The sequence below is a fragment of the Giraffa tippelskirchi genome, chromosome 5 (genome assembly GCF_054371585.1).
Source record: "Giraffa tippelskirchi isolate mGirTip1 chromosome 5, T2T-mGirTip1v1.2.pri, whole genome shotgun sequence".
NCBI classification, from domain to species: Eukaryota; Metazoa; Chordata; class Mammalia; order Artiodactyla; family Giraffidae; genus Giraffa; species Giraffa tippelskirchi.
The window spans coordinates 193,531,489-193,543,545 of record NC_137279.1 but is presented as its reverse complement, the minus strand read 5'-3'; the positions used below and the strand labels follow the sequence as shown (position 1 = coordinate 193,543,545).

The window sequence follows — 12,057 nt, the reverse complement described above, 5'->3', positions numbered from 1 at the left end:
ATCCACCCATCTCATCCTCTGTCGTCCCCTTCTCCCGCCTCCAATCTTTCCCAGCATCAGGGTCTTTTCCAATGAGTCAGGTCTTCGCATCAGGAAGCATAGAACATTCTGTGCCCTCTCCTCTCCCTTCATTTCCTTCTCTCCTCTCCCCGGTTTTTGTCATTTTTACAAAGTAAGCTTTTGTAACATTTACAGTGTATTCTGAAGAGTTTTATTACTGTCTCTTACAAAGTAAAGTTCTGTAACGTTTACAGTGTAGTCTGGTGATAATCTAGTCTGCTGGGCTTTGTCTGTAGGCTGGTTGTAGAAGTGGAAAACTAAAATACGATCATGTCATTGTTAGTTATTGTAGAAATAATTGGAAATAGAAATAGAAATAATTAGAAATAGTTATTGTAGAAATAACATTGAGATGCTGAAAGAAGGAAATCTCAACCTGTGACATTTCAATGTTGCTCCTTGAAGGAGAGCGACACCTTCTAATAGTTTATTATTTCATTTCTTTCTTGCTTCCTACTCATTATTTGGTTCATGGTCAGCTATTACTGTTTAGGATCCTATGAGGTATGTAAACGTGTACGTGTAAAACATCTCAATTTTTCAGTGTATACTAGTTGACTGATTTGCAATATTCGTCACAAATCAAAACAGTACAGTGGACACTTTTAAGCCCACCACTCGAATTAGGACGTGGAAGACCCTGTGCCCTCATTCCCTCCCTCACTGCAGCTCAGAGAACCCTCGAAAGACACCTCCAGCCTGACGTTTGCGTTTGTCACGTGTGTATCCCTAAACTATATGTGGATGAGGGGATGTCACGCAGAAGGAATCCTCTTGAGGATAGTCTTCTGTAACTTGGTTTTTTTCACATATATTACTAAGATTTATCCTTGTGTGTATAGAATTTGTTTTCACTCTATAATTCATAGCATGAATGTACCAGGATTTGAAGTCTATTTTCTAGTTGAGGAATGCTTAGGTTTTTATTTTTTATTTTGCCATTATGAACCATACTGCCCTGAACATTCTTGAGTGTGACTTGCTACCCATGTGCAAAGATTTCTAGATGTAAATCTAAAGGTGGAGAGTACTGTCAGAGAAGGTGAACATTGGACTTGGATTTTTCTCTGAAGAGATTATATTAATTTGTTAGTGTTCCCATTGAATCACATCTTTATCAACATTTGGTATTAGAGTTTGTAGAACTCTTAACTTTTGCTGATTTCAGTTCAGTTGCTCAGTTGTGTCTGACTCTTTGCAACCCCATGGACTGCAGCATGTCAGGCCCCCCTGTCCATTACCAACTCCCGGACATGCTCAAACTCATGTCCATCTAGTTGGTGATGCCATCCAACCATCTCATCCTCTGTCGTCCCCTTGTCTTCCCGCCTTCAATCATTCCCAGCATCAGGGTCTTTTCAAATGAGTCAGTTCTTCACATCAGGTGGCCAAAGTATTGGAGTTTCAGCTTCAACATCAGTCCTTCCAGTGAATATTCAGGCCTGATTTCCTTTAGGATGGACTGGTTGGATTTCCTTGCTATCCAAAGGACTCTCAAGAGTCTTCTCCAACACCACAGTTCAAAAGCATCAATTCTTCGGTGCTCAGCTTTCTTTATAGTCCAACTCTGACATCCATATATGACTACTGGAAAAAACCATAGCTTTGACTAGACAGACCTTTGTTGGCAAAGTAATGTCTCTGCTTTTTAATATGCTGTCTAGGTTGGTCATAGCTTTTCTTCCAAGAAGGAAGTGTCTTTTAATTTCATGGCTGTAGTCACCATCTGCAGTGATTTTGGAGCCCAAAAATTAAAGTCTGCCACTGTTTCCATTGTTTCCCCATCTATTTGTCATGAAGTGATGGGACCAGATGCCATGATCTTAGTTTTCTGAATGTTGAATTTTAATTAAGCCCACTCTTTCACTCTCCTTTTTCACTTTCATCAAGAGGCTCTTTAGTTTTTCTTCACTTTCTGCCATAAGGGTGGTGTCATCTGCATGTCTGAGGTTATTGATATTTCTCCCGGCAATCTTGATTCCAGCTTGTGTTTCTTCCAGCCCAGCGTTTCTCATGATGTACTCTGCATATAAGTTAAATAAGCAGGGTGACAATATACAGCCTTGATGTACTGCTTTTCCTATTTGGAACCAGTCTGTTGTTCCATGTCCAGTTCTAACTGTTGCTTCTTGACCTGCGTACAGATTTCTCAGGAGGCAGGTCAAGTGGTCTGGTATTCCCATCTCTTTGAGAATTTTCCATAGTTTATTGTGATCCACACAGTCAAAGGCTTTGGCAGAGTCAATAAACCAGAAGTAGCTCTTTTACTGTAACTCTCTCACTTTTTCGATGATCCAACAGATGTTGGCAATTTGATCTCAGGTTTCTCTGCCTTTTCTAAATCCAGCTTGAACATTTAGGAGTTCACGGTTAACGTACTATTGAAGCCTGGCTTGGAGAATTTTGAGCATTACTTTGCTAGCATGTGAGATGAGCGCAATTGTGTAGTAGTTTGAGCATTTGGCATTGCTTTTCTTTGGGATTGGAATGAAAACTGACCTTTTCCAGTCCTGTGGCCACTGCTGAGTTTTCCAAATTTGCTGATTTAGTGGGTGTAAAATTGTCATGGTTACACAAATGTCATGATTAAGCTTCTTGTCATAGGTTTACAGGATATTCTCTTGTGAAATTTTTTTTCCTGTCTTTTGCCCATTTTTCTTTTCCTATTCCTTTTTTAAAGTTGAAATATAGTTGACCTACAACATTGGTTCCAGGTGCACATCACGTGGGTTTGACGTTCATGCACGTTGGGAGACCAACCCCACGGTGAGCCTAGTAACTACCTGTCACCTCACGGAGCTGTGACCATGTTGTCACGTGCTTCCTGGACCGAGAGGTCTGTCCCTTTCAGCTGTTGTTTTCTCCAGGGAGTCCTCTGCTCTCTTGCCCTCTCTACTCTTGCTGGAACCTCTCTAACTTGAATGTTGCCATGTTTGGTGTTGTTCTGGGGGTCCCTGAAGCTAGTCTCATTTTCCTTAATTCTTTTTCATTTTTCCTGCTCAGTTTGGGCGGTTTCTATTCTACTACTCAGCCCTTCAGATCTTTGGTCTGTTCCTCTATCATCTGATCTACTTGATTCCTTCTAGTACATTCTTCCATCTATTGTATTCTGTAGTTCTGATTGGTTCTTTTACCTATTTTTAACTCTTTGTAGATGTTCTCACTGTGTCCATCCCTTTGCCCTCCTGAATCCTGTGAGCATCTTTATGGTCGTGATCTTGGACTCTTTTGGGCTTCCCTGGTGGCTCAGATGGTAAAGAAACTGCGTGTAATGCAGCAGACCCAGGTTCGATCCCTGGATCAGGAAGATTCCTTGGAGGAGGGAACGGTAACCCCCTACAGTATTCTTGCCTGGAGAATTCCACGGACAGAGGAGTGTGCTGGGCTACAGTCCATGGGGTCACAAAGAGCTGGACACGACTGAGTGACTAACACTTTGGACTCTTTTATCAGGTGGATTGTGTGTGTGCTTGGTTAGTCATGCCTGACTCTTTGCGACCCCGTGGACTGTATGTAGTCCACCAGTCTCCTCTGTCCACGGGATTCTCCGGGCAGGAATACTGGAGCAGGTTGCCATTTCCTCCTCCAGGGGATCTTCCTGATCCAGGGATTGAACCTAGGTCTCCTGCATTGGCGGGCGGGTTCCTTACCACTGAGCAACCTGGGTGGATTATTCATCTCCATTTTGTTAAGTTCTTTCTCTGAGGTTTCCTGTTGTTTTTTCATTTGGAACATATTCTTCCGTCTCTTCCTCTTGCTAACCTTTATTTCTTCACACTAGGTGGGCTGGTTTTGTCTCCCGGCCTTGGAGAAGTGCCTGTGTGAACACCGTCCTGTGGGGCCCGGCAGCACGCCCCGCCCTGGCAGCAGGACCAGAGGCTTTAGGGGTGTGTCCTTTGTGGGTGACGTGCACCTTTCTGTCGCGCTGGGGCCGGCTGCTGTGGGTGTGCTGGTGTGTAAGACTGGCCCCAGCCCAGCTGCCTGGGAGGCCTCGCCTGGTGGAGTTGTTGTGGGCACACTGGTGGGCTGGGCAGAACCCCCGGTGCTACTAGGCTAGAGGGAGGAGTCCAGGATTGTGCCCAGCAGCTCTGGTGTCAGCCCCGGGGTCAAGATCACAGAAGTGAGTGCAGCTAGCATCCCAGCCCCCAGGGGAAGCCCTGCTGCCACCTGCTTCTCCAGGAGGCTCTCTGGGACCCATAGATGGTCCGGCCCAGGCCCCTCTGGGACCACTGCCTCCGTGCTGGAGTTCAGAGCGTGTGAGCGTCTGTGCACAAGGTCCGGGAGCAGTCTCTGTTTCCTGTAACTCTGGCTGCCAGCCCTTGGTTCTGCACGCCCAGACGGTAATGCAGAAGTGGGGTGCAGGCTCTAGGGGCGTGGCGCCCTGGCCCTGGAGGCCCGCAGCTGGGCCCCCGCCCGTGGGTCTGTACTGCAGCGTCCTTCCTGCCTCCTGCCCGCTCTGCTCGGTCCCCCTCTGCCCTTCTCTCTTTCCCACCCCTTCCTCTTTGCTCCGACGGTCCTCGCATCGTAGGTTCTGACCCAGGACTGCTCTTTGGGCCTGAGCTGAAGAATGAGCTGGCTAAGCTGCCTTTGTCCTTGCCTGGCAGACGCTCGTCAGTCTCCTTCGTGTTCCGGTGCACAGCGGTCCCGCTGGCTCGCCAGCTCCTCATGGAGGAAGGGGGTTCAACGGCCTCCGCGGAGGACCACCGGGGCCCTGGCAGGAGCCCCTCCCTACCAGTGCCCCCAGAGGGCCCCGCCACGCCTGCCGCCTTGGAGCCCGGCAAGTCCTGGTCCTCAGCCCACAGACACGCGAGCAGGAGGAGCGGGCTGTCGAAGCTGTGCCAGAGCCGGGTGGCGCTGTCAGGTAAGCAGCCGCGCCCCGCCGGCCTGGCGGCGCCTGTGCAGGACGGGTGGCCATGCCGGCTTCCTCGCTTGCTGACTCTGCTCTGACAGGAACGGGGGGGGGGCCTGTGTTTCTGCTGCGTTGGTCCTGCTGTGCCTCCTGAGCAGACGGGACACTCTCCCCGTCCAGGCGGGGCTGGGGTCGGCTTGCAGCTCAGGGTCGTGCAGGGCAGGACGTTGTTCCTTAGTCCGCGGTGTGTGAGGTGCCCGGCCAGGTGGGTGGGCTGCCGGGAGCCAGACTGAGTTTTGTTCACTGGGCTCAACACGTGCTGACTGAGCGCGCCCAGAGTCCTGTTCTCCTCCAGATGCAGGCGGCTTAGATGGGCCCGCAGGCGGCCAGCCTCCCCAAGGCAGCGGCGAGGCCTGGGGCCATGACCCGAAGGCCTGCGGGGCCAAGATCCAGCCAGGGGGAGGGTGCCGCTCTGCCAGGGCAGCTCCTTGTTGGAGGGGCCCCCTGGGAGGCAGCAGGTGGGAGCTGGCTGGAGCTGGAGGAGTGGGCTGGGGGGTAGGGAGGTGGGGAAAGCAGAGGAGGACCTGGGGGGGCTGGGTGCGATCGGGGCGGTTGCTGTGGAGCTGCCCTTATGGGTCTGTGAGGCAGGCAGGCCACCCCGTCGGGAGCCAGGGCTCCATCTAGGGGTGCCACCCAGGGAGGGGAGGGGGCGGAAGCAGATGGGTGTCCCCATGTTGGTCCTGAGGCCCGGGGGCGGGGACCTTGGGGCGGGCTGCCCAGGAAGAGGAGGCCCCGGGCAGGTGGCCGGGCAGGTTGCAGCCTCAGGGGAGGGTCGGGGTGGGCCTGCGGACTGAGAGGCACTGGCGTCCTCTCTGAGGGGCCCAGAGGGGAGGGGGAAGAGTCAGGTTTGGTTCTTTGGTTTTTGAGCCGCTGGAAGATGGAGTTGGCGTACGCTGAGCTGGGGCAGGGGGAGCCGGAGCCCTGGCTCGGCCGCGGGTGTAAGCGGGGCCATCAGCACCTGTCTAGTGAAGTGTGTTTACAGCCACCAGTGCGGGGTGGGACGGTGAGGTTCCAGGTCCCAAAGGGGTGAGAGGTGAGCGGTGTAGAGGAAGGTGCCCTGTGAGGGCAGGTGGTTCGGGAGGAGGGGCGCGGCCCTCCTGGTGCAGCGCTGCTGAGGGCTGGGGCGAGGCCTGAGAAGGGCCCGCTGCTGGCAGCAGAATTTCCGGGGTGATGGTGAATGACCCTGCGGGGGGGGGGGCCCGGGAGGGCAGTGGGGACAGTGGGGAGCTCAGCGTTCGTGCTGCTCTGTGGGGGTCTCAGAGGACCCTGGGGGGTGTTGGGATGCATGTCCTAGTGTCCGGCAATGCTGGGTGCTCTTGCAGGAGCTCAAGGCGGGGGCCGTGTGGGATCTAAAGCGTCCCTTTGCTTTCCAGAGGAGAAGTGGAGCTCCTACTGCCTCTCGTCACTGGCCGCCCAGAGCATCTGCACAAGCAAGCGGCACTGCTCGGCCACGCCCGGGCAGGCGGGCCTTTCGGGGTCCCTGGGCAGCACGTCCTGCTGCTCCCTGCTGCGGGGCTTGTCCTCAGGGTGGTCCACGCCTCTGCTCCCAGCCCCTGTGTGCAACCCCAACAAGGCCGTCTTCACCGTGGACGCCAAGACCACAGAGGTATGTGCTTCAGTGTATGACCAGCCGTGCGCTTGGGGTCTGCGGCTTCACCTTACTGCCTCAGACACTCGAGTGTTTCGGTGCAGTTAGAAGAACGGCTGGGTCTACCTCTGTGGTGGCGAGAGCGATGACTTTGGAGACCTCAGTATGGATCTGTCTGGACAAATCGAGTCCTCCCATCAATGTAGAGACTCAAGGCGAGGGGGTAGTGCATCATGTGAACTTACTTGCCGAGCGTGGATAGCCAGGATTTAAAGCAAATGCGTTTGCAGGATGCGTGTGTATGTGCACAGGGCGGAGGCTTTTAGGTGGGTGGGCGTGGGGCGGGTCCTCAGCACCGCGCCCGTTGTGGTGGGTGAGGCCAGCGTGGGTCCCGTCTCCGAGCTGCCTGCTGCACTGGCCGCTGGCCGTTTCCGTTTCTCTGGGTGGAGGAGCCGCGGGGGCTCTTCTGTGAGTTGCCGACGGCGGGGCGGGGAGGCCAGGCCTGCGCTGCCTTCCCTTCAGCTGTCCCAGTGGGTGGAGGAGCTGCTGGTGACACGGTGCCCTCCTCTCTGTGACCTCAGATCCTGGTGGCCAACGACAGAGCCTGCCGGCTTCTGGGCTACAGCAGCCATGACCTCATTGGCCAGAAGCTCACGCAGTTCTTCCTGAAGCCGGAGCCCGACGTGGTACAGGCCCTCAGCGAGGAGCACATGGAGGCCGACGGCCACGCCGCCGTCGCGTTCGGCACCGTGGTGAGCGCGGGCCTCTGGGCTACCGGCGCTCACGGTCGGCCGTCCCGCCCTGGGCCCTGGCATAGGGAGCGGCTGGGAAGGGGGTGGGTGTGGAGGAGGCCACGTCAGAGTGGAGATGCTGCGGCCCGTGGCCTAGCGCCTTTCTGGTGCTCCTTGACGAGGAGGGAGGCGCGACCTGCGTGGCGAGCCTGCAGGGCCCGCGCCAGGCTCTGGGGAGCTGGCAGTTCAGTTTTCTCCCATCTCTGTCTCCATGCCCACCTGTCTGGTCGTGTTGGGGGCTGGCACGGCTACGAGGGCTCCCTGGAGCTTTGGGCTTCCCCGTGTGTGTGTCCAGGTTGGACGTTGACAGGCTGACCTGCGTGTTAAATGCTGGGCCCTGAGCCTCAGGTCCTGAAACAAGTTAGATAGCAGCACGTACACCCAGAAAACTACCCATCCACGGGACGACTGCCTACAAGGAAATGCAAACATTCAGCCTGTGTGGGTGTCTTTTCTTTAAGAAATCTGGCCACCACGTTTCCCTTGCTTTATTTATTACTGTGAAGCGGAGCATGGGAACACTTACTCTTTTGATATATCACTCACTAGAGACCGTACCAGAGAAGGCAATGGCACCCCACTCCAGTCCTCTTGCCTGGAAAATCCCATGGACAGAGGAGCCTGATAGGCTGCAGTCCATGAGGTCGCTAAGAGTCGGACATGACTGGGCGACTTCACTTTCACTTTTCACTTTCATGCATTGGAGAAGGAAATGGCAACCCACTCCAGTGTTCTTGCCTGGAGAATCCCAGGGACGGGGGAGCCTGGTGGGCTGCCGCCTATGGGGTCACACAGAGTCGGACACGACTGACGCGACTTAGCAGCAGCAGCAGCAGCAACAGAGACCATACAGTTGGGCATCGGAAGGCTTGGTTGTGCTTTGATTAATTTCTGTACGTGAGGCGGGCAAGCAGCGGGCAGGTGCACCCGCTTGCTGGGCTCAGGCCGCTCTGAGCCCGTCTGTGCCCTAGGTGGACGTTGTGGGCCGCAGCGGGGAGAGGATCCCGGTCTCCGTGTGGATGAAGAGGGTGAAGCAGGAGAGCAGACTCGGCTGCGTGGTCGTGCTGGAGCCCGTGGGGCGGGTCTCGGCCTGGGTGGTGGTCCAGAGCGACGTGAGTCACGTTTGGGTTCCCAGCTGCGTGTCGCTTTACCACTCGGGGCGCCCCCGGCGTGTCAGCACCTGGTGTCCCCCAGGGCCTTCGGGCAGGAAGAGGGCCTGGGGCCTGGAGGGTGCGCCCGGCTGCCCTCCTGGTAACTGCACTTGGGCAGGGCATCCGGCCTCCCTGGCCTGTGTTCCCTCACCTGTACACTTGGGATATGAACCCGGCCCCCCACAGGATGGTTTGACGCTTGGATAGAGTCATACGTGTGCCCCCCAGGTGGTGGCTGACACGCTGACCGCACTCAAGGCCGGCGTGGGTGTGGCGGTTGTGTGTGTGGTTTGTGAGCCTCCAGCATGAGCTGGGCTTCTGCAGGTGCCTGGGGGAACACGCGTTTGGGAACGTCTGGCAGGGGGCGGGAGCCGGCGTTCTGAGGGCAGCTCCCTTTGGCCCTGCACTTCTGAGGGTGGGGCGGGGGGAGCACCCACAGACGTGCCTTCAGCTGGAAGGCACGGAGCTTCAGTGAGGTTTAAAGCTGAAGCGCAGGAGACTTGGACCACAAGGCTTAACAGCGGCCTTTCCCCCTAGGGCACCGTGGCGTCCTGTGACGGCCTCTTCGCACACCTGCACGGCTTCGCGTCGGTGGAGGAGGTGGCTGGGCAGCGCATCGCAGACCTCATCCCTTCCCTGCAGCTCCCTCCTCCTGGCGAGCCCGTCCCCACGGTAGGTCCTCAGGGCAGGACCCTGGCCACCGGCGCTGGCTGACCGAGGCTGGGCCCTGTGGCCGCTGGGGTCTGACTGTCTAGTGTCAGTCGAGTTCTTAGACCCAGCTCCGTGACCTGACAGCAGGAGTGTCTGCACTCAGAGCCTCTGCAGCGCCCCGACTGGCCGCCCCTGCCCCTGGTCCCCTTCCTGGAGCTCCTGTTGGGGCCTCTCTCCTGAGAGGTCTGGGGGCTGCGAGGAGCAGGAGTGACTGGCGGGTGTTGTCTCCTGCCCAAGTCAGGACTGCGGGTCAAGTGGCGGCGGTCGCTCGGCAGCTCTGGGGGGCAGTGGGGGTTCGGGCTGGGGGTTCTCTTCTCAGCTGGACCGCCCCAGTTCCCAGGGGCCCTGTTTCACAACTAGCGCGTGGCCTTCACACAGTGATTGCACTGCCGGGACTCACCTGACGTCATCATCAGTGACCTGCAGGGCCAGACGGTCAGGGGTGCTCAACCTGGGGTAAGCTCGGCTCTGCTGCTACAGGAGAGAGACCCTTCCAGGACGTCGTGGGCTCTCCCTGGCTCTCCTTTGGCTTCAGGCTGAGAGCCTGGCCCTCCTGGGCAGTGGGGTGCTAGTTTCAGTCCCTCCAGCTTGACTGGAAGCCTCCCCTCCCGCACTTTACTCTCTCTGTGCCCTTTACTCTGTCCCATGACAGTGGACCTCCTGAAGCCCAAAGCTGTGGGACTCAGTTGGTGCAGCCACTGTAGGGGACTGGTTGCTTATGCTTAACTGTGGCATGCTGGCCTAAGTCCTTTTGGACATGCTCAGTTGCTTCAGTCATGTCCTACTCTTCGCCACTCTGTGGACGGTAGCCGCCAGGTTCCTCTGTCCATGGGATTCTCCAGGCAGGAATACTGGAGTGGGTTGCCATGCACTCCTCCAGGGGGTCTTTTCGACCCAGGGATCGAACCCATGTCTCTTCTGTCTCTTGCATTGGCAGGCGGGTTCTTTACCCCTAGTGCTGCCTGGGAAGCCCTTGCTTAACTCTGAACATAAGCACACTTCTGCCCCACCCCAGGCACGCATCCAGGGGAGGTGTGCATGCCAGGAGACGTGTGTTTGTGTGTGCCAGGAAGCACGCGCGCACGCGCATGTGTGCACCAAAAGGCATGTGCAGGCACACTCCCAGCAGCTGCATGCTGGATCCACCTGTCACCTCTGCAGCAAAAGAGGCTGTGCCCCTCTTTCCTCAGGGCTCACTGGGGCCCGGGGTCTTACCAGGGGGAGCCTGAGGTCTTGAGTTCCGCCCCCGGTCACGGTGCAGGGCATTAGTGGGAACATGGGAGCTCCCCCATGTTCGGGTCTCGGGCCTCTGCAGATCTTGCGGGGGAACCCTTAAAAAGGAGGCAGGCAGCACTGGGCGAGGGGTGGACACAGGCCTGGGGACCGGCCGTCTCGAGAGCAGAAAGGAGCTGACCTGGAAAGCCTGTTAGACGCTGCTCTTGGGGGATTTGCTTGGGAGAGCGGACAGGTTCTGAGTATTTAAAGCAGAGAAATATGATGGAGGACTTGGTCGTGTGGATGATGGGGGAGCTGTGCAGGCAGAGTGGAGATGGACAAACCACTCAGAGGCCAGCAGTCTGGGAAGCCCCTGCCCTCTGGCTGCAGAGGCGGGTGCTGGGGGCCTCGTGGTCCAGGTGGGGAGCGGGCAGGGACTCGCTTCCTGCGGGGTTGGGAGAGGGGCCAGGCCGGTTCTGGCGCGTGGTTTGACGACCCCTGTGTGCACCACCTGTGGGCTGTTCTGGAGTGGGGCGCGGCCGTGCTGGCTTGGGTCCTGGCCTGGCCACAGCTCTTGGTCAGGGCTCTGCCTTGCCTAGGGCGGGGGGGTCGGGGGCACGGTGGGGAGATGAGGCAGGAAGAGCAAGGTGGACGGTGGGTGTCCCAGGGGTGCCTGCCGAGCAGCAGAGCTTCTCAGCTTGGGCCGCTGGGGGTGCCGCAGCGGGCTCAGTGGCGTGTCTTTTTCAGAATCTCAAGATTCAGCGGTCCGTCGGAAGAGCCAGGGATGGTGCCACCTTCCCTCTGAGCCTGAAGCTGAAGTCCCGGCCCGGCAGCGAGGACGCTGCAGACGGCACGGTGGCCCCCGGTGGGGGCTACTCCGCGTCCGTCTGGGCGTTCTCCACCCTCAGCGGGCTCGTCACGCTCCTGCCGGACGGGACCATCTACGGCATCAACCACAGCTTTGCCCTCATGCTGTTTGGTTACGGAAAGGCTGAGCTCCTGGGCAAGGTGGGCCGGGGGGCCGGGCTTGACCCCCACAGGCCTGTGCGCCGTGCCTTCTGTGCAGCGGCCGGCTTCCCTGGGGACTTGGGCCCAGAGAGCAGGACCTCTGCCTTGGCCCCACGCCCCGCTGGTGCCCATTTGTCCGGACTTCTGGCAGAGGCCTCGCGTGCCAGGTGCCCCCCGGGAGAGGGAAGGGGCTCTCCCCAAAAGCCTGTCCCACGCGAGGTCTGGTCTGAGTTCCTGGAGGGTGGTGTCACAGCCTCCACGCCTCCTCCAACCATCCAGGGGCTGTGGCTGGTCGGCTCGGGGGAGGCGTCTCTGTAACCTCTTTCTTGGACTGGGCTGGGCTCTGCGGGCAGGCGAGCATCTCAGGCCACCGAGAGGGGCCGTCCCTGGTGGTCTCAGTGGTCCTCCAGGGCTTCTGGGGCGGGGCGTGGGCCCCTCTTGGTTGAGGGGGCGGTTCGTGCCAGAGGGCGAGGCTGCTGTGTGGTGTGTCGCTCGACATCTGAGCAGCCCCTGCCCCTGGCCCCACGCCTGGCTGGCTCGGCTCTTGAGGTGGGTGCTGGCCTGGGCTCCCCACACCTTCCACTGAGCACCTCAGTGCCCACGGGCAGCCATCCCCTCTCGCCA

At 57.5% G+C, this 12,057-nt stretch overlaps 1 protein-coding gene across 8 annotated transcripts in view; it reads left to right on the top strand.

The window, feature by feature from the left end:
* The window catches only part of PASK (PAS domain containing serine/threonine kinase), a 34,966-nt gene that overhangs the window by 3,078 nt on the left and 19,831 nt on the right, over positions 1-12,057 (top strand). For 6 of the 8 annotated variants that reach the window (XM_081490537.1, XM_081490536.1, XM_081490543.1 and 3 more), the window contains exons 2-7: positions 4,665-4,921; positions 6,343-6,575; positions 7,139-7,309; positions 8,320-8,460; positions 9,037-9,171; positions 11,173-11,433. In XM_081490537.1, the coding sequence (XP_081346663.1) occupies positions 4,726-4,921; positions 6,343-6,575; positions 7,139-7,309; positions 8,320-8,460; positions 9,037-9,171; positions 11,173-11,433 (1,137 nt within the window). In that variant the 5' untranslated portion in view covers positions 4,665-4,725. Of the gene's footprint in view, positions 1-3,841; positions 3,948-4,664; positions 4,922-6,342; positions 6,576-7,138; positions 7,310-8,319; positions 8,461-9,036; positions 9,172-11,172; positions 11,434-12,057 lie in introns of all 8 variants that reach the window. The other 2 variants (XM_081490541.1, XM_081490540.1) reach the window with 1 other exon arrangement.